Consider the following 23,159-nt stretch of genomic DNA (forward strand, 5'->3'; position numbering starts at 1 on the left):
AAGTGATTTTGAAATAACTAACTATTACAAGCAGTTTTTTAGATTGCACACGAGGGCTACATGTTTTAGGGGAAAATATGAAAATGTTCTGTCCGATGTTGTGATTGTGATTTAAGTTGACTTATTGAGATACGATTGTGCCAAGCATAATCACAAACCTTTTTCGTCTCGACACAAGAGATTCACATAAAACAATGCAATTGTTGTTCCTGGTCTCCTTTTTTTCACGCAGGTAAATTGCAGAGGGGAAAATGTCAAATGTCAACATCCTCCAAGTTTAGCTTTGCCGACGCACCTTGTGAGTCATTTGTGCCTTGATCAGTACCGAGTGCACTGAAAGGTGCATCTGGGTTCAGTGATGACTTACAAACGGCACACTGCTTATGCTCTCACCCACGTCTTTCCTCGTACATCTAAGCCACGCTCTCTTTCTGGTGTCTTGTCAGGGAACAAGGGAAGTGAATATTCCTTGATAGGAGGGATCGAAGAGTCGGTGACTAGCAGCTGAGAGCTGAGAAAGGCAAAGGCTTCAAAACATTTGTGTTCCCCGCAGTGCTGCAACTCCTCTGGATAGAGCACTCCCTGGGTCTGTGTGACCGGTTACCTCGCTGGTCCTTCTGATCATCAGATTATTGACTGGTCTTCACACTGTGCTGCTGTCATATAAAGTAACAAGGCTTACCACTGTACACCAATGTCAAGTCCATGGATTATTGCATGTCCATTTCCATTTTTCAATCATTAATGAAATTCTTTTTGTAGGAAAGTCTGATCTGGTGTGAAGACATACAGTGTTCCCACCTTAACCCCTATGTATTTTGAATGTCTTGATTAATTAAACCCCTGTGCTACGTAACTGCCACCTCACACCAGGACAACTCTTTTTTTAGGACAATGCTTTTTATAAACCTTTTGCAATGATACAATACAACCCCCCCCCCCAAAAAAAACATTGTTGAAAAAAATTCAGAACATCTGGATGGATTATTGCCTTACACACTAGAGAGAGAGGAAGTAGAAAAAGGATTGAAGAGTGTGATCGCAGGGTGTGGAGTTGGGAAGAAAGTAGGTGAGAGGAGGAAAGAAGAACAATAAGAACGGTATGAGCCCTCCAGCTTTCGTGTCATGTAATCGTATGCCCGTGACTTTCTGAAATGACAGTACAACAAACTGAAATGAGGGGAAAGTAAAGTGTGTCAGTGATGGCAGGGTCAGACTCAGAGTTAGGGAGGAATAGTCCGAACAGTGAGTAGTCAGATTAAAAAAAACATAACAAACTTGATATAAGTTGCCAATATTTGTAGATGAGACTTTGATCGTGATAAGGAACAAATCCAACCACTTTATACATTTTAATGTTGGAGAAATAGTGGCATCATTCTACATCAAATACATATATCATAGCAGTTTGTAAACCATTACTTCAATATCCATTCTCATATAAACCGATTTGAAACAAGGTCATGAAATATATATTTTGACTTTTAAGTGGCTTATCTTATCATGAACATCATCTTGTGAGCGTCTTTGTGGTGAATGTCAAGGTCTTGCAGCTACATTTCCCCTTACTGCTGATTAATCAGCATGCTTTATCTGGCTGGAATCTAATTGGCTGGCTGGGACACAGATGCAGGTGCATCCAGGTCAGTCAGCTTTGAGCTTTTTTTATTTCATGAAAACACATTGTGGTTTCAGGGGTGTCTGAAAACAGGGCTCATACTTAACTTTGTATGTGAGATGGATGTGTGTGTGTGTGTGTTTGATTTAGTTGAAGATATTTTACAAAACTATATTGTAAAATATGGATTTTCAAAAATAGCTCCTAATTGTGTGTGTTTTTGTCCCACTGTCTCATTTGCAGTGTCTGGTGTTGCACATGATTTGGTATCTGCTTGATATTAGCATTGTTATTCATTTGTCAAAGCAGTGCTCACAACAGTGAGCAGTGAATAAGTTTCACATTCATTTAAAATACGTTGGCTGATCAGATTATTGATCCTTTGGGTTCAAATTAATTTGGTGAGACATTTTCTTTTGTTTTTGTTGATCTATGTCAAGAAAACATCCAAGTATACCGATAGAGTTAGTCAGTGTTCAGATGAGAAAGAGACAGAGATAAAGATGTGGGAAACATGCCTGGATTCTAATAATTTTGTCAGAAATAGATATTCTTTGACTACATTATACAACATTTTGATTTGTAAATTTGCTCTTGGTGTGACATAATAACCTAGTGGTTAGTGAAGACAACATATACTGTACATTTTTCTCCATTAGAAAAAATACATAACATTTACATAATGAAATAGTTCATAAAGAAAACATAATGCCTTGAAGCCACCAAAATACTTTCACGTACGAGTTTAATTTGCCTCTGACCCAAGCGTTGCTGGGGCAGGTTGAAACCCTCGTATGGTTTGCGTGAGTCCAGAGGGAAACATGGTGTAACATTGCATAAAAGTTTCTCACTGTTACTGCAGGCCGTTTTCTGTTTGTGACATTAGTTCAGTTAAGTGTTATTTAACTTCTCAAAACTTATTATGGGAGCCTCATGGTTCCCAGAGGCTCCCTTATTAACACTCCTTATTTCTGTTCCTCCTTTTTATTGTCTTCTTTTTTCTTTTTAGCCTCTCTCGCTCTTTCTCTTGATTCTTGCTGTTGGCAATTGTTACCTCTCTCACAGCTCTCTGAGCAGCTAAACAACTACTGAAAAATGCCAAGAGAATAAAAGCACCCTGGGAGGTGTGTGGATGTGTGTGCCCATATCAGGAGAAGCTGCTGTTTGTGAGCAATGTTATACAAGCACTGACAAATAAAAGTTAGCCATGGCTCTTATCCTCTTATACTTTAAACTTTCTGTCATATTCATGTAATGTGTTTATGTAACTTTGTAATGCTGTTCATTCTGTACACATGACATCTATTGCTTCTGTCCATCCGGGGAGAGGGATCCTCCTCTGTTGCTCTCCTGAAGGTTTCTTCCCTTTTTTCCCTGTGAAAGGTTATTTTTGGGGAGTTTTTCCTGATTCGATGTGAGGTCCTGGGACAGGGATGTCGTATGTGTACAGATTGTAAAGCCCTCTGAGGCAAATTTGTAATTTGTGATTTTGGGCTATACAAAACAAACTGAATTGAATTGAATACTTTGTGTGTGTACTCAACAGGCTGGTTTAGAGGACCAGTTATGGTTAGGTGATATTTTTATATGCCTATAATCTACTGTAAAGAGGCATTTGTACATTTCAGAGAATGATATCATATATTTGAACAGATAATGTTTGACAGATGTGGCAAAATATGCTGTTTTTGTTCACTACTATATATGATATTCTTACAATATGTTTATTTATTTATTTTATTCATTTATTTTGCAGGGACAATGCACACTAATCAACAGTAGGACTGTAAGTGAGCCAGAGTTAGCCAGAGAGGCTAACTTCCATCTGCTGTCCCTGGCCAGATGTTTGTAAGGCAGCCTAAAATAACAAAATCTCAAAATAAAATGGAAATAAAATTCATAGACAAACTGACAACAACATATAAACAAAACCAATACACAGCAAAAAGAAAGGGTACAGCAATAGACCAGAGACATAACGGGCTGCAGCATGAATCAGGCAGAACAAACCCAGCTACAATACAACATACACATAAAAAACAAATGCACATATAGCCGAAACAAGCATCAGGACAGAGAGCATATCAATGATTGCACACCTGATTGGCAACAAGCCATTCCTTCAGGTTATGCTTGAACGTTTTGTACGTGTTTTGTGCACGTATGTGTGGTGGCAGAGCATTCCACGAGTGACCTGCCTTCACTGAGAATGTAGACTTGCTAAACGAGCTTGACCTATATGAAATGACACAATCACCTCTTGTAGCAGATCTAGTGAGTCTGCTGCTTTGACTGCTTTGTAACTTTTCCTGTTGATAAGAAACCTTGAGGCAGTGAAGTGTGTTGTTGTTTCCCTACTCATCTCCCTCAGCACATGGTGCCTATCCTGATGCTGCAGCATGAAGCCATGTAGTCAGAGATAACTAACGCCTGTAATGCCACAAGAAGAAAGCAGTGTCTTACCTGCTGGACTTTTCAATTTCTTTCAATTTTTTTTTTACAGAAAAGAGTTTGAGACAAATGTTGGGATTTTCACAACAGAAGTTTGGTTTATAAACCTGAAAGCTGCTGTTGCTGCTTCTGGCTGTTGGTTGCTCTTACAATCCTTTTGTTTCACGCTGCTTTTAGAACATGTGTTTTAGATGTTAAGCAAGGGGAAGGTTTTTTCTTTTCTTTTCCGCCTTACTGGATCCAGTATTAAAGGGCTACCATTGGATTTCAGTCATTTATCTTTCCTATGTGTATATGGCATTATGAGTAATGGTACTTTCACGCTTTTCAGCTCCCTTGATTACTTTGGCCCCTACTCCTCGTCCCACATGCCTTTTTATTCCAATGACATTCTTTCAAGTGTATTGCGGACAACTTTGACAAAGTCAGATGCAAACTGGAGAGGATTGACAGTGCACATGAGGCTGGTAGGAAGAGGCAGATGTTTTGGAAATGGTACAACAGTTGAGTTGAGGATTCAGATTATATTAGCTTGCCAATGCTGTTGACTGCATTTTCTTAAAATCAGCCTGTGTAGTGTGTACATATTTCACAATGTTGTCTCATTTTCAATTCATCATGTTGTTGTTGAGAATGTATGGTACATCCTCCACACAGTCTTAGTTTCCCCCGTCTGCTCGTATTTCCATTTTCCTTTTTTATCATTCAGGAACCTTGGTGACAACTAAAAGGCAATGCGCCTTTTCGAGCAGACACATAGTTTTCTTAGATAACAATCAAAGTTTGAAGCCAATGCTACGCAATATGATACGTCATTCTTTTAAAAGAATCAGCCTTGTCCACTGTTATCATTGGGCAGTTGAAGAAATGCTGCAGCCATGGCAGCAGTTAGTTGGCTGGTCGGCTACTGGTCAGTGCCCAGTTCTTGGTGCTGCTCCAGAGATGAATGCTGCTGGGGAAAGGCTGATTAGTGTTACTGACAGCCCATAGATCTTAGCCGGCTCATCCCCAGCTGAGCCTCCCTGCCTCTCCTTTGTTTCTGTAACTATCTGTCTCTCAAACACACCGGGCCAACGGAAAGAATTTAAATTATAATTGATTAATATTAGCTATTAGAGGTTATTCAATTGTGTTACATTTAAATCCATTATTTTTTTTTACCAAACAAATCTAAACTTAAGGTTAGCTTTCTCTGGAGGTCTTCACCACATCTCATGGTTCTTCCTCATCGGATGGAGTTTGGAGAGTTTTTTTATAACTGTGAAAAAAAACTAGAAAGTGTTAGAATAAAAGTGTTGATTGTTATCATGGTTAAAAATTAACGTTCACACCCCATTATGAGGTGTTGTTTTGAAGATTTCACTGTTGAGTGAGCTTCATTTAAACTCTAGTTATTACTCCCTACTGTGATCCTTTCTGTGAGGCCCTCTCCTTTTGTCAGTGACAGATATTTTCTGATACACACATCTTCTCCCAAATTCCAATAACCTTCAGCGAGATTTGATATTGTGAAACTTCCGTAAAAATGCAAATTCTTTTTGTAATAATTAAAAACAAGATTTGTGAAAGAAGTTGTGCCGTTTTTTTTTTAACTACACTTGTGTGAGAGAAGAGACGCAGACTTGATGTCCTGGAGCGTAACTTCTGAGCTGCACTGGAACCTGCCTCACCGGGCGTATGTCTACAAGAAAACTTTGTGTTCAAAGATGAAGTACAAGTGTGAAAGTGCTTCATTTTGCTCACAGTAAATCTGTCTGATCCGACATCGCGTTCTGCCTAATGAGGCTATAACAAACCTGCCTAACTTGAACTAGTAATGGGTACATGACAACGGCAGTGGGTACTCTTTCTTCTTTGACAACGCCTCCATTTGAATTCTCAGTTTAAAAAAGCCTTGCATTTGTGTACAATATTTTAGAGCAATACCAGTATGAACTGTTCAGTTTGCGGTAGATTGTTTCAATCACCTCAGGGCCTAATTGACATTCAGTACACAAGATTAGCCAGACGGAAAGGTCCAAACCTGCTGAGGGGGGAATGAAAAAGGACCCATGTAAGTCTCACACAAACACCCACTGTACATACAGTACTGTGGTCTTTTTGTACCGAGATGGCCGAGTTCATTCATCAGTATATTAAGTTTCACTTCTGTCTCCAGGAAAGCCCCTTACGGTTTCTGCTCTTATCTGTGTTGGTACTATAAGGGTAAAGAAGAGGTGGCAGAGGAGCAGCATGTGGTAGTATGGATTAAATGTATCAGTGTGTCTACTTAAGATAGTGGAAAAGATGAAAGTCTCTTACCCACCATGACATTTGCAGCCTACGGCTATAGGGTGCCTTTGATCCCACTCTTTCCTCTTCTTCTCTGCAGCCACTTGACAATGAATGATAACCAGATCAGTTTCAGTTTCAGGTTGTGATGGCAGTATGTCTGTGTACTGTAGATGTCGGTTGTTGTCACTGTAATGTTTCCAATGTCCATTTTTATATTGGAAATTATATTAATTTTTTCCATGCTTTTGGATCCCGTCTAAAAACATAATTCACATAACACACACACACACACACACACACACACACAGCCCCCTATCCCCCTAAATCACAGTTGCAGAGTAGACAAAGTCTTCTGTTTGGCATGTTGTTCTTCATGCTGTTTGGTGTTGGTCCAGGAGATCTTCACCTGTCTGAAATCACCACAGTCACTCTCAAAGGCTTCTGGGAATTGCAGCAGTCCGCAACAAAAACACACAACACATGCAACACCTGATCCATGCACATACACAAACACACAGGGTGCGTAGTAGCAGGTTGCCCAAGGCTGTTACTGAAATGACTGGCTAACCACATGGACTGCTTGAACTCTATCAATCAATAGACCATCACCCCTCGTCCTCTCTATCATGGTGGTTTGGATATAGCCTCAGGCTGTGTGTGTGTGTGTGTGGATGGGGGGGGGGGGTTAAGAAGATAGTTTTCCAATAGTAAGAGCCTCGTCCAGTCCCAATTGCTCCACACAGGCCGAGCATCAACATTGTTTATCTTCAGATAAAAAACAAGTGGCATCGGAGCGAAGATGAAACATTTACAATGTTGAAACTTAACAATTTTTCTCTTGGTTACTGATCATGGGACTAATAAATAACGTGATGGTATATGATTAATGTCTGCAGCGCTACAGAGACCTTTCGTCGCAAAATACACATCCACGCAGCAGTAAGGTATGACCCACAATCTGTACATTCACAAACCAAATGCTGGCTGTTTAACCATTTGATGCAAGGCGAGCCAGACAAATGCATATTACGTGTTGGATTACAAACACGCTAAAAGCCTTGTATATTTATTTTGCATGTACATGTAAACATTTATCTGTAAGGCTCTGTGTGTTTTATCTGTGAGTGTGAACACGAGCATGTCTATATTTCCTGCTATGAGGAAGTAAATATATTACTGGGCTGCACTAGTCTGAAAACCTGAACTCTCCTGGAAATACTACATACTACAGTACTTTCCCCAGATGAATAACACCAAAGAATCTTGATTATCCAACATGTTTCACTCCAGTTGAAATGTTTTAAATATGCTATCACTCATCTTTGCACTGACTCGATACGTAATCCTATTGCCTCTAAAATGCACTTAATTTACATTTAAAACAGTTTTGTCAGATGCTAGTAAACTGAGCAACATGATTTAGAACAGACACACAAAAATAAACGAGTTTAAATGAAACAGGATTTCAGGATTTTTTATTGAATTAGGTGTCATGTAAAACGAATTGTTGTATAACTGAGACATGTCCAGGATTTATGTTCTCTTCGATATAAAAAGAGGCCCGTTTTCTTCCCTCGTCGTGTACATTTCCTCTGCAGTGGTATGCAGCGACCGGCTCTAGTTTTGTTCTAGCTTCACTGCACCCCTTCCCTGAACCTCGCTGATGGCCATCGCCAAAGTGGTTCTCAAAACATTCATCTAGGTTTGGCAGGTCTGCAATAGTATACGCGTTAAGTATACAGTAATTGTCACCGCTAATCAAAATGAAAGTATTAACCAGGGCAAAGTATTACTGGGCATATTCCTGCTCTTCACCTTTTCAATAGTAATGACACATTGGGCTTCAGTTTGTAGGCTAAGACACAAATTAATTAACACTGTTACTTGTATTTCCTTTTTTCTCACGAAAAGTCCGTAGAAGCACACTTGCGCACAAATGCATGTGTGGGCACTGTGGCTCATTGGTAGAGCAGGGTCGTCCTTCAATCAGAGGATTGGCAGTTCGGTCCTTGGGCGAGACACTTAACCCCGAACTGCTGTGTGGATGGTTAGTTAGGGTCCTGATGGGCAGGCGGCACCTTGCATGGTGCATGGTAGCCCCTCGGGTCCAGTTACTTTCGACTGTATCTCTTTCAGCACCAACTCCATCATTCGGGAGTCAGACGTTGAGATTTCACACTTTTACACTCACAGTTTATTTTACCTTTTGAGTCCTGGTGCTCAAATAAGACACACACCACTGTGTAGTGTCCAGTGGACCAGCTCTTTACCCTCGCAAGATTACTGGAGGGGTCCTGGGAGTTTGCCCAACCAGTTTACATGTGCTTTGTAGACCTGGAGAAGGCTTTCGACCGGGTCCCTCGGGGTTTTTGTGGGGGGTGCTGCGGGAGTATGGGGTGCCGGACCCGTTGGCACGGGCCATCCGGTCTCTGTATGCCTGCAGTAGGAGCTGTGTTCGTCTCCTCGGTAGTAAGTCAGACACGTTCTCGGTGGGTGTTGGCCTCCGCCAGGGCTGCCCTTTATCACTGGTCCTGTTCGTGACCTTCATGGACAGGATATCTAGGCGCAGCCAGGGGGCGGAGAGGATCCGGTTCGGGAGTCTCGGGATCGCCTCTCTGCTGTTTGCGGATGATGTGGTCCTGTTTGCCTCCTCGGACCGTGACCTCCAGCATTCACTGGGGCGTTTTGCAGCCGAGTGCGAAGCGGCAGGCATGAGAGTTAGCACCTCCAAATCTGAGGCCATGGTGCTCTGCCGGAAACCGGCGGATTGCTCCCTCCAGGTGGGGGCAAACTGCCTACCCCAAGCGAAGGAGTTCAAGTATCTCGGGGTCTTGTTCACGAGTGAGGGTAAGGTGGAGCGGGAGATCGATAGGGCGGATCGGTGCGGCTGCAGCAGTAAAACAGGCGCTGTACCGGTCCGTCTTAGTGAAGAGGGAGCTGAGCCGGAAGGCAAAGCTCTCCATTTACTGGTCGGTCTACGTTCCAACCCTCACCTATGGTCACGAACTCTGGGTCGTGACCGAAAGAACGAGATCTCGGATACAAGCGGCCGAAATGAGCTTCCTCCGTAGGGTGGCCGGGCTCAGCCTTAGAGATAGGGTAAGGAGCTCGGACATCAGGGGGGGAGCTTGGAGTCGAGTCGCTGCTCCTTCGTGTCCAAAGGAGTCAGCTGAGGTGGTTCGGGCATCTAGTCAGGATGCCTCCTGGACGCCTCCCATTAGAGGTTTTCCGGGCACGTCCAACTGGTAGGAGGCCCCGGGGAAGACCGAGGACACGCTGGAGGGATTATATCTCCCGGCTGGCCTTGGAACGCCTCGGGATCCCCCAGAATGAGCTGGAAAGTGCTGCGGGTGAGAGGGAAGCCTGGGTCGGCCTGCTGAACCTGCTGCCACCGCGACCCGACCCCGGATAAGCGGGTGATAATGGATGGATGGATGGACCACTGTGTACATCATTGTGACCAGAAGACTGTTGGGACAAAGTACTAAAACGGTACTTAAAACCTCTAAACCCTCATCCCCAGTGGTGCAGTACTTATTATTTCTGTCTGTGATGTTGCGTTACTGTGTGTTAGTGCTCTTGCATACACATTTGTGTGCAGTAAATGAGTCCGCTGTGGAAAGTAACTGTTCATGCTCATACTTTTCTAGAGGGGCTTATCGGCCCCTTCAGCCATGACTAAAGCTTTTCTCCTGCTTTATAAATGCCTCTGCTGGCAACTTTAACCTCCCTGCAGTGATTTCTCACATTTTATCCATAATACGACTTATGGATTTGCAACTATTTTACAGCCATCTGTTATACATTTATGTTCTAAGTTCTTTAAGACTTCACCTTCTGAATTATATTTCCAGTGCACATTTTTCCACATCAAATTAGTTATGTGCTAAAAAATGGCTGATAATTGGAACTGCGGAAAGAACGGCAATTACTTTTCTCAAGTTCAGCTGAAGAACTTGTTAACTTGTTAAGTACTTTCAATATCGCAATAACCATATGCCCACATGGCCTGCAACAGCAAATTTAATTGTGTTAATGATAGTGAATTTGTCAGGGGAATAGTTAAGTGCAGCTAGCATCTTTGAAGAAATACCACATTTACACAGGAGGTTTATATGTATCATGAGAAAAAAATTGATTGAGAGTTTCTTTCCATGTACATAATGCTGCTTATCATAACAACACTATCTGTGTCGTTACAGTGTCGTCACCGTGCTCATCTACGAGCTCCGTTGAGGATGCCACAGTGGAGGTCATTTCCTGCTCGCTTTTTGTCAGAGTGCTATTGAAACAGATTTTGTGCTGTAATTTAATCAGGCATCATGCAGCTTGTACAGACTTCCTGCTCTTTTTAATACATTATTCCTCTGGTGGATTCGTAGATGTTAAACATTGTCCATAGTAAACTGAACCGAGGCGCCAGGAGGAAGCAGATCGAGGGCGGCTAGGTTCGAGTAAAAAAAAGTCTAAGAAATCTTTGTTAATCTTAACTACTTTCTCTGAGTTTTTTATTCAGATTATGGACTGTTTGAATACACCGTATTTTAGTGATCAGTGTACTAGTTTAGAAGGGAATTATAGAAATAATTGTATTTACAGGTATAGAAAAGAAAACCGCAACCTGCATTTAGAAATCCGCTAATCCACATCTGTTATCCCACACTGCCACTTGTCATAATTACAAGGATCCATCCAAGATATGTTCATGTGTGAAATATGTGCCCTTTTCGGCTGTATTGCCTTCACTGACACTAAATCTTTTCCAGCTTGCTCGTTCAAGAGACATTTAATATAAGTCTTCACCGGGAACCCAGGAAAAAGTCCCAACAAATTGTCAGACTGACAGTTAACACCTGTTACCTGATGCCACTGACAGACGAGAAGAGCGAACGAGAGAGAGAGAGAGCAAAAACAAGAAATGTGTAACTGAGTTGGATGAAAGATTTATTATGGCAGACAGAAGATATGAGACAGGCAGTAAGAGAAGTCAGAGACAGTCAGACTCACAGCTGCTACAGCTGAGATTGTATAGGATAAGTAGTGCATCAACCAAACAGATGTTTCCCAGAGTTCAACTGTCATGACTGAAGTGGATCGGGTGACATGTCGTTCACCCAGCACGGTGTCTTGAATGTCAAACTAACCGACCTGGCAGAGCAGGAAGACTTCAGAGCTAACGTGACAAAATGGGAACTGAGATTACTAACTGTGAGATAATTAAGTAATTAGTGATTTCAAGTCATATCTGATAGTCTTGTCCGAAGTCAGGAAAGTTTTATAGACATCACCAGTAATAAGGTTTTTAGACAGGATTCATTGGTACAGAAAAATAACAACATGTTCTGCCATTTGTCTCAAGTACCGGTACGTTTTTTTTTTTTTTTTAAATTAAAGACTTTTTTCATATTTGCTGTAAATACAAATATTTAAGGACATTTATGCAGGATATCTAGGTTTTAGTGAAAAGTGAAAGTTAAAAACACATCCATTTTGGACCATTTTTCAACTTGTAAACTACTTAATTTCATCATTAAATTAAAAAACCTTTTAAAAACCATGCAAACATCAGTTGACAAAGCGGTAACCATAACATAGACGTCTATTTAACAATTTAAAAGTGTCATTGTTGTCAGTGTTATGTGTTATGAATGACTACAATCACAAAGCCATTTGAACAAAAAAACACACATTACAGTACAAATCCTTAGTTTTATTTTTCAGCACTATGCAGTTTTTCCAATAAACCAATTTACCAGAACTTGAAATTGCCTGTTAACATAATATCAATCAATAATTGTTATTGATTGATATTATGTTAACAGACCTCTGTAGAGATGTATCTCTGTTCTCACTGAAATGGCCCGGTCCTCCTCAGCAAATAGCTTCTCAAAGGCAGAGAGCTTTGGCCACTGCGAACACAAAAGAAAGGGAGAAAATAAGACTAACGACGCAAACAAATCCATTTTCCTCTCAAAATGAAGCAGGAAAAGAACAGCAAGTCATATATTTTTACCAGAAACAATCAATATACAATACACTAGATCGGCATTCTAGAAAAGTATTTCAATCAGGAGAGACCAGTCGAATAAATAAAAGATAATTGTTTATTGTTAACAGATGATAAAGTCTTTGGCGCTTGGACTCTACTGGGAGATTTGTAATTGAGGGCCGTCTGCCTCGATCAGCAACAAGATAATTCCCCCTGTGGAGTCCAGACCTGGTGGTGGTGGTGATGATGATGATGATGGTGGTGGTGCTGATGAGGCTGATACAATGATGAGTTGATGAAGCTGATGGACCTGCGAAGACTGGGCATAGATGTGGAGGTGGAGGGTAACAGTAACATGAATGAACTGAAGGTAGAGAGACAGTTGTATTTAAAAGAGACAGCAGCAAGATGATTGATAATGATGTAATTGTTTCGTTGTGCTTATTGGATAGAGGAGACCAGCGGATGCCATGATTGACAGCCCCGAACAATGACAGCAAGTGAATAATGAGTGAGCATGCGTGAGAAGTGATTGGAAGATGTATGAGAAATAAATGGCTTGCAAGAGTTTGGTCTTCCGACTGAACTTACGCTATTGCTTCATTTAGTTTGGATATTGCCACACAGGACATAACGTCATATTTGGAACACATATATGATAATAATAAGATGTACTGTATCTGGTATCCTAGTATAATACAGTATATGTCCTTGCAATGAATATTGAGTTCATATTTGATCAAATATGGCCCATATCAACAAAACTGTGAAATTGATCAGAAGTAGTTTGTATTGTCCAGAGAATCTCTTGAGATATCCGATCCTAAAACAGTATTCCTGGATTCTGACGCTTTTTGCCAATGTGTATTAAATATTGTTTGGTAATGTAAACAATATGTAGACAGCAGTAAATATGTAAAATAGGTGTAAAATAGTGTCACTGAATATATGATGCAAAACTAGACATCAACGGATGAATACATTGCACACATCGGCCAGTCAGGGCGTGGAATTTCCATTAAAAGTTTTTGGACATTAAGCAGATTGTCATATTTTAAGTGCAAATGGGAGAGTGTTTACGTTTGTTGATCGCCACATGAGACTCGAGTCAGCAGAGTGAAACAGTTTCTTATTCAATGCAGTCAGTCACACTGCCATCCATTTCTCCTCACCATGGCTCCTCTCGCTGCCTGCTGCTTTCTGTTAATGGAGATATCACCTCACTCCTCCTCCTCCATCCCATCGTTTCTCTGCTCTCTCTTTGTTGTCCCTTTCCCTCCACCACTCCACTTTCACTTCACTTTTTCAAATCCTTCTGTTGTGCCCCTTCATAGGCCCACTCAGTGAAACTAATTGACTGTAAGCCATCACTAAAAGCACTCTGCGTCTCTTTTTCTGCAGAAACTGATAGGAACCATTGCTGGTTATCCAAGACACGCTCCCTCCCTCTCTCATTGTATGTAAATCAACAAACAATTCATAACAAGTAGAAGAGGCCGACAAGGAAGAAAAACAATCATTGTTTATTACTGAGTGCAATTCTAGAGAGCAGGCACAATGCGTTTCTTTCAGCATGGCTCAATATTTCCTTACACTGAATGCAAAACACTCTAATGACAAACATTTGACATTTTGAGACTCCCCAGGTATCACTTTAACTCTGGCGTCAGGAAAGGCCACAGTCGGGAAGGAAAAAGTAATCGAGGATTAAAACAAATTGTCATGTTTGCTTAAAAGTGTAATGTGTAATGTAGCGATTATTCTTTGGAGCATTGGTGCTAATGCAAATGGTATTTCTGATGAATTAAATGAAGGAGAAGCCCTGTCGTCTGCCTTGAATGACATCAGAGCTCCCATAAGTCTTTCATATGAATGCTGTTGTAAAGAAACATCCTCTGTAAAGAAATGGCCACTCCACATGCAAAAGGCAAATCAACTTGCGATACATTTTAAAAATGGCGCAGGCCAACCACAAAATGATAGCTTACACACCTAAACACCGTAGTATCTTTTAGGTGTGTATCTAGCTTTTGCAAAAAGGCTTTGGCCTGCCATGGGCTTAATAAAACAAAAAAGTCATAGGCTTGTAACTGAACTGACTGACAATCCAACCTGACTTTTTCAACTCACTTGATTTCTTTCCTTTGGAATACACTGTCAAGAAGCAGAGTGCATCGATGAACTCTTATTTCTGGCCTGTGTGAGGAATTGTTACACTCCTTCACATTGTGGTGCTTGCAATCGCTCCTTGCATTTCTTCCTCGACTCGGGGTTCTTAAGGCCTCTCTTGTTCTTGCAGATCCTTCTGCAGAAACACTGTACTTTGAAGTAGTTGTCGTTTGTCCATTGCTGTTAGTTATTAACCTTAAATCTGTCTGGTTTAAGCTCATTCTTCCCCCCTCAAAGGCTCCCCCCGGGGGTATAAATATGTTTTCATAAACTGAAGGTTGCCCGCTCTGATGATGGTTATATCAAGTCTGTGATGTGTGATGCCGGTGCAGTTATTGTATGTGTCATGTCTTGGTCCTCAAGGTTTGCCTTCAATCTGTGATGCACAGTTATGTTTCATGAATTTAGACTTTATATTTGAATTGATCATGTATATTACAGCAGAGCATAGATTGCTTTTCTCTGTGTTTTGGACATGGATAAGGATGTTGATAATAGATTATTTTCAGTTCAGAAGTTAATTTACTGTAACAACTCAGCCCACTCACCATACAGACTCTCCACAGGATTCTGCTGACTACTCAAATCCACCAGAATTAGAAACCCAAGTTTCATCTCACGCTCACGAGGAGATACAATACCACTGCAGACCATTAACTTCCTTCTTTCCTCCCTCTGTTATTTTCTCTCTCTCCTGTCAGCAGTAGGTAAATCAGTTTCTTTAAATTTTACTTTCCACACTCAATGTGATATTTGTTGTTCTCCATAGTTTTTGTTCATGGCTATCTTCTATTTAATCACAATTAAGGGCTTGCATACTCCTCAGATATTCCCAAATAACTCTGTGGTTGCTTTTCTTACATGCCTATCGTCTTTGCCGTGCCGTGTGCAAAATGATTGATTCCAATTATAAAAGTGGCTTTGTTTCCCTCCTCAATATGTATTGATGCAGTCACCATCAGTCTGGGGGGTTGGAAATCAGAATGTATAGTTCCTTTAATGAGTTGTAAAAAAAAGAAAAAACAACAGCACTGCCTGCAAATCTGACTGTACATGGAGAAAGCGTCCAGGGAGAGTGAGTGGGAAGAGTTTATGTTTTGAAAATGACCCACTGGTCAGATCTAACCGAGTTCTGCTTAAAGTGCAGGACTTAATTGCAATATGCTTTATTACTCTGTTCTTGCTAACTGTTCTTGGCTGTAGCGGCCTCAGTTTTGAAGCTAGAGGGAATGTACTGGTATTATACTCAACTTTGTCATGCTAGCTTGTTGAGAATGGGGCTGAATAACACTCAATATGTAGGCTAACTATTGGCGAGGGAAAACTGTCATTGCGATTTTTGGAGGGGGTCCCTTGATCTCTTACCTCACAATTTGTGAATAATAGTGAGTTATATAGGTACACAGACATGCTCACTTTATTACTATGTAGCTGTCTGCATGCAGTATATATGTGTTATTTAAATATTGGCATTGCATAGTCTTACAGTCCTATAACTGCATACATTGGATATGACTGGAATCATGAGACTTTATGTCCCCATAATAGATAATAGAACTTGAATTAATCCAGTTGTTTAAAGGGGCATTTTCATAGCAATATAAAAGAGTTATGACCTGTTTCACTTCCCAATACCTGCTCTACACACAGCGTATACTTCATAATTAAAATGGCTAATGCCTGCAATGGCCATCATATACTTACTGGTGATCATATTGTTCTAAACCTTTTTACAATTTAAAATTGTTATTGATTTATTAATTATTTTCTTTCCAGTCGGCCCAGTCGTTAAAAGGAGCATCCCTAATTTAACTGTTTTGTTACTCTATATGTCGGTGTGGTGTCTTATCTCTGATCTCGAAATCCATTGATGAATTGTTCATTGACATGCAAAACTAATTCAATTCTGTATTCAGTAAGCTGGTCATCCCTCCAGGTTGAAATGCTTTTTGGTCCCTAAAACAAAAGAAAAATCAATGACAGTGTCTTGAGACAGAAAGCAGGAACTAAAGTAAAAGTAGATATGTAGTACAACGTGTATTATGTGTTTAGTTAATGCTACATTAGTTAATTGAACACTGACATTTTTTTTGACCAAATTTGTGAACACACAAATTCTCTAATTGTATCCTTGATTGTCAGCAAACATATGAAGTTATTTTTAGGTGAAATAAAAACATTAGCAATATTGCAATTTGTCTTGTATACCAGTAAGAAGCTGCAGTTGTGTAATTACTATAATTGAGAGCTAACACATGATACGGTTGGTGAAGTAATTTCTTTCCACACATATTAACATATAAAATACTTTCCCCTATACTAAAGACTGTGTCATCTACATAGAGGTGCTGCAGTCATTTACTTCCCTCCTCGACATCCAAAGACAAGTTGAGGATATTTTCAGACACACTAATGACTTTGAATAAACTTGTCCATCATGAATGTTCATGCTATATTATAATATCTACACATGATTAACTCCTACACTCCTAAGATATAGTTGTTGGTTATGGGACAGTGGCATTGACAAACAGCACATGCATGATAAGTTCTCACAGATACTGATGGTTATTCTTCTCCCTGTGTTATCTCTCATTAATGTTTGTTCTCCGCTAACGAGGAAGCATTTTATTTATTGGGCATCTTAGTCTCATCACAGTTAAAGCGCTGGCTCTGTCTCAAAGCTCCGTCCTAAATCATCACTATTGGAGGCCTCTGCAAGGTCTTTCCTTGTATGAGAGGAATGAAGCCCATTGGATCCCCGCTAGTATTTGATGATATATGATCTCAGGCATGTGATTTAATAGGAAAATAAATGAAGGATTTGTGAGGTCCTATAGGCAGCACCCTATTCTTCACACACTAAGTGCAAGCTATATGCAAGCTATTTGCTGTCTCCCTTCCACTATAATCTCTCCTTACCCAGTCGCCTCCAGTATGGCTGCTTCTTATCTTCCCTTTCCCTCTGTTACTCTCTTTTGCTGGTTAACCCGTTCGTTCTCCATCTTTTAATCCACTTTCATCATGTTCTTTCACATTTCCCTTTGTGTCTGTTTCTGCATACTGTTAATAGAGTAAATCCATCTTTTTGATATACTTATGTCCCTGGTGTCGATTAATGGTGGCTTACTGGTCCACAGTCACTCACGCTGTGTCAACAGGTCACCCATTAATACTGAACTGTTTCTTTATGAGGATAGGTGAAATTATGTGTGTGTCTGTGTGCTCACCCAACTTGAATTACTGCTCATTCCAGCAGGACACTGGGAGGTCACTGTAGATTTGCACATGCTCAGTCTGCTCCCTCACCTTTCAATATCATTGAGGCCATTGTTCTGTTATATTACTGAATAGTTGATGCATCCTGTGGGTTGTTTTTCTCCTTATTTTTCTATTCTTAATTTCTATTTCCTACTCCTCTCTGATGTTTGGAGCACGTACATGGTATATATTATCTAATTTGACTCCTGGTGAGGGATATTAAGATTTCTACAGAATGTTATCATCTTTATATACCTCATGTAATTTGCATGAAAAGAAGAGTGGTTTTCTACCACATTGCACTGTTTTCTCTGTGCAGATTACAACTATTTTAGGTTGTATTGCCTCCTCCTTAGTAGCCGATTTGCTAGTTTGGATGCTGTGACCAGTCATACCTGGTTGTTCCATATTCAATGGATAAATCTGGAGGAGACCCCTCATCTTTTGCGCATGATCTTTTTACTTTGAGATTCAGTAACATCTTTTAAATCACTTCATTACATTATTTAATGTGCTGGTATGTCTTCCTTTTGTCTGTATCTATTCAGCTTTTAATTTGATCATTTTCTACCTTTTTATTCCTTGTTTTAAAAGTTTCTTCTTCGATTTTTGTTCCATTTAGTCTTTTTTTTCTTCTTCCAGCTGCTATTGTTATTTTGGCCTACGGGTCTGTGGAAGGATTACATCTATTCCACTGCAACATCATTGTAATCAAATACATGCTGAAAATAAATGGATTTGGCATGACTTATATAGATCATTACAAAGCACACTAATGCAGTGACTGTTTGAATATGAGCCGGGACCCAAATTATATTTAGATTACCGCATATGCACCGACAGCAATATGTTTTCATGAGCCTCGGTCCCAGGGGAAGACACAATTGACGATCACATGCAGTAATATTATTTACAGGAAAGCACTATGTTGGTTCTGGATTTCTGTGTTTATATTACTGTCACATCAGATTTTATCCAGAGCTAGACTGGAGCCACTTTTAGTCTGTTTCTTCGACTAAGTAAATTATTCTTCCATAATGTGCATCCTGACGCTGTAGTGACGTAATGGCTGCAGATGCTCCTGAGGAAATGGTCAAAGACACCTTGCTTATGGCAGTCAATGACACTTGTAATCTAATTAAAGGAGGAACCACAAGCTAAAACAGAGCTAAATGAAATGTAATGGATCAGCATTAATGCTTTCTAGATGCCGATCCCTGATAATGCTACATCGTGAACATGTTGAAAGCATGTATGTATAAAGAGAGCTGGATACAGCGTTGGAACGGGAGCCCCGTTTATTCCTATGAAAGTTGCTCAGTGACGGGTCAAAGTATAAAGTTTACAATTCAGATGAAAATACCCAGATATTCCGTGGGGCTCTCATAACAAGCTCACTACGTTTCCTTTCACCCTGCCTCCCAGCCTGAGTTCTCTAGCTCATTCACATGAACAGTGGACAGGATTCAACTTGTAGGACCTAATGATTAAAATGAGGGCTATTCATGTTTTTGTTCTTGGAAGTTGATTTACCTAAAAGAAAATTGAGTCTGAGTTCAATAAGTCTTCTTCCCAATCTATGTCTATGGGGAAAAGTATGTTTTTAGGCCCTGTGGCATCACATAAGGGATTGTAGCTCCAACATTTGGCCACTATGTAAAATGTGCTTCCATGCCCATTGCTCTTCCTGGGGGCTTGGTTGAAATCGGCAGAAGGAAAGTGAGCAGTGACCAGATGGTGGGAAGCACAGTCCTGCTTGGCTAAATAATGCAGCTAACAGCCAACATTACTGGAGGTTGCATTGTCCAAGTATTTGTCATGCATTTCTCTTCAAATGCAAGCTTACCTACATTTTTGTTTCATTGCTGCGACTCAGTACGAGGATGTCAAGGATGAATGCCTTAAACACATCACTACAGTCCAACATATCATGAAGGTTATCTTGGAATCAGACCATTTGATGTGTGCTCTTTCTAAAAAAGAGCTCTTATATTAGACTTCCTTTAAAGAGTTACAGCTCTGCTTCCCAACCACCACCCTATTTATGTAGGATAAATGTAAGACCTTGAGCCAGAAATTGAACATGCCATCCATGAGTAAACTGTACCAGCTGTGAGCTGCTATAAGACATCTTCAAATGTAAATGAAATGCTATGTGAACATGATGGATTAACATATTTGCTCTGAAAGTGCAAGCGCATAGAAATGAAGACTCAATTGAATAATGCCCATTTATATAGTCTTTTTTTCTAGTCACCACAGTGCCAGAGTCTAATAAGGTCTTGGTTTTGAAGTCTCTTTCAGTTGATTTCACTTCCGCTTTTGGATGGAGTTTTTTTTTACCACCACAGAAAAGTGAATGCAAAGAAAGCTGCAAATACTGTATTAAGATAGAGCTCTACCTATAATACACCATACAAGTGTGCACTTGTGTGCTGTATTGTTTCTCAGTGGCTAGTAAAATACTCCAGGTGTGAAGATGCACATACACCATTTGAAGACAGACCTCCACTTTTCTCTCTCGACTATCCAGCAGAGCAGAGTCATGCTGTTTTCGGCAGTGCTTTCTGTCTTCTGCATGAGAATAAGATGAGACTCCTCGGATGAATAATGTCTTCCCTTGTGGTTCTCCCTCACTCCTTATAATCCACTCTCTACTGTCTACTGTCTCAGCAGGACGAGAGTCCCATCTAAAATAATCAGTAGGTCGGTGAATTAAAGGAGTAGAAGGCAAGTGTGAATGAGAAGTATGAAACTAATATAAAACATTGAAAATGTTTTTTTCTCAGTTAATAAAAAGTAGCCAAGTGGGCCACCTTTTTTTCATTCGCAACGTCTTTTTTTATTGCTTTAAAAAGAAATGTTTCCTTTGTGCAGGTTGAACATGTCTTTTCTTTTTAAATCTTTGTTTTATTTAGACCTTGTTCTCTCAACCCAGTGTGATGACAAGCGAGTAGAAGATGGAATAGTAAGAGAAAACTACTGAAATGTGTCCAAGCTAATTAAAAGCTGTTTGAGGGTTTTTAGAAACAGTTGCATTTAAAATCACTGCCAGCTGGACACTTCAGTGGATTGAAAGGTCAAGTTGACATCCCAGGTCCCTACGGAGAGTGACACTTGTACACTTGAGATATGTGCATATATACGTGTGTGTGTGTGTGTGTGTGTGTGTGTAAAAGTGCTCATGCACATATGGTTGTTCTTGAGGATTGTACACTGTTCTCTGCTGCGAGGAAAGAGGGAGGAAGTTTAATTTACAGTAAGACTGTGTGAACTGTGTGATGGTGATCTTTGTTAATCTCCTGCTCATCCTCCTTTCATTCACATCTGTGGCAAGGTGGTAGTACAACACTAGCACAGAGACGGAAAAAGAGAGAAAGGGAAAGAAAGAAACAATGAAAATGCAAAAAAAAACACACAAAAAACACAAAGCTTAACACATTGTTGGATGTGGGTTCTTTAATTCACAATGTCAGTACAGATTACTCACTAGAAATTCATGTTTCTTAGATTTGCCATTAGGGTCAAGTGAACCTATTTCATTTAGGTTCACTTTTAAGATTGTCTTTTATTAGAAATGTAAAGCTTTGCTGCAAAGACCTGTTTCAGCCCTTGACTTTGGTTCTTGGAGTAAAAATGCCCATTGACCACAGTTGACAGCGTAAACATTGGTAAGGGGACACATAGCTGTCTTCAACCTCCCCAGGCCAGCAGAGAGGTAGACAAGGAGTGAAACAAGTGTATACAAAAAGGGGAAAAGGCAGTGGGAGTACTAATGTTTGTCTTCTCTTACCTTTTCTCAAACTGAGGAATTTGTGTTGTTTGCGTTCTCTACCAAAGTACTACAGGGAGCTACTGAATCATTGTACGCAAGACAGTCATAGATTTAAAGCTATACAACTAAATCAATATTTCTTTTATCCAGTGTTGACCCTCTGACTTCCATTATTATTTGAGTCATGTCTAAAAACCCAAGAGATCAATCACAAACCCCAAGGCATGATCACAACAAGGTTTTTCAAAAAGTTTTCCTTGCCTTCTGTTTGGTCATCCTCAGTCCTCTTGAGGTGACTCAGCACATTAAGATACGGTTTGAAACAACAAAGCATGTAAATAACAGTAACAAATCATTACAATCATGCTGTGAAGTGAAATATGCTTGTCCCTCTCTTCCACAGTCAACAAGCACAAGCCATGGATAGAAACATCTTACCACGGTGTGATCACAGAGAACATGGACACGGTGCTGCTGGACCCTCCGCTGGTTGCCCTCGACAAGGATGCCCCGGTCCCCTATGCTGGTAGGAAAACAAATATACACACAGAAACATCTGATGTACAGTATCCAGCCACATTTAGAAAGTACAACACATACAGTATACACAACTTTCAACATATGTACGTTGTCTTACAAACACATTGGAGCGAAGACAAGGATGCTTCTTCGGTACTGTGTGCAGGAAACTGTGGCAGCTTCACACCACAAGACACAAAACAGATGATCAGTTATCTGTACTCAACATTTGTCATGGACACTGAATTCCATGTATCACCCTTAACAGTGTAAAACAAATGGTTTTCAATCTTATTTCAAGAGCGCTTTCTTCTCATCATTGTATATAATTGCTCAAAAAGTCACAAGACAGAGGGCGTAGTTACTAACTAAGCATCACACTTTTTTCCTATAGTGGATTGAGAATCAGTATGTTTGTGTTCACTGTAAATGAATATGCTGTACTGTCTACAGATTTTTTGCTCCACTAGCATATATATTATTATATAGTCCCCATAGTTCATGTTAAAGTGTCCTTGAGCCCGGATGCTTCACTGCAGCCCACTGCTCCTTAATAACTACGGATGGGTCAAATGCAGAGAAGAATTTCCCTGCAGGGATAAATAAAAGTGTACATTATTATTATTATGAACCTCTTGATAATTGTCTTAATACATGAACGTCATACCCTTCTATCTTAAGTGCAATAGCAGGGGCTTTGAAAATAACAGAGTTTTATGAAAATGGATTTATTTTCATAACCTTGTGAGGTGTTGAGTTTAGATACATCTTCCTCACTCCCCCTGACAGGGATCTATCTGTTCACGGCTGCTGATAATTGAACCCATGTGTCATCCTTTTTCTTGCTGCTGTATTTCCCCATTTAACCAGACCAACATTGCTCTCATGACTGGAAGAATATATTCCAGAGACATATCAGCTTTTCCTGATGACAATGTTCATTTCCTACCCTCATCGTAATCTGACACTATGGAGCTTTCTACAACATTAAAGAGTTACAAAGCACAGTTTTATTTTCTAAAAAGATAAACCACACAATATTTTGTAATCCAGTCAGAGTATCATGCATTTCTATGATGTAACAAATGTTTTGGTCCTAGCCA

At 40.2% G+C, this 23,159-nt stretch overlaps 1 protein-coding gene across 1 annotated transcript in view; it reads left to right on the forward strand.

The window, feature by feature from the left end:
• clstn2 (calsyntenin 2) overlaps nucleotides 1–23,159 on the forward strand; it is a 91,579-nt gene that overhangs the window by 10,197 nt on the left and 58,223 nt on the right. Inside the window, exon 3 of the mRNA XM_034555391.1 lies at nucleotides 21,912–22,063. Within this exon, the coding sequence (XP_034411282.1) occupies nucleotides 21,912–22,063 (152 nt within the window). The remainder of the gene's footprint in view (nucleotides 1–21,911; nucleotides 22,064–23,159) is intronic.

This window comes from Cyclopterus lumpus, chromosome 17 (genome assembly GCF_009769545.1).
Source record: "Cyclopterus lumpus isolate fCycLum1 chromosome 17, fCycLum1.pri, whole genome shotgun sequence".
In the NCBI taxonomy this organism is placed as follows: Eukaryota; Metazoa; Chordata; class Actinopteri; order Perciformes; family Cyclopteridae; genus Cyclopterus; species Cyclopterus lumpus.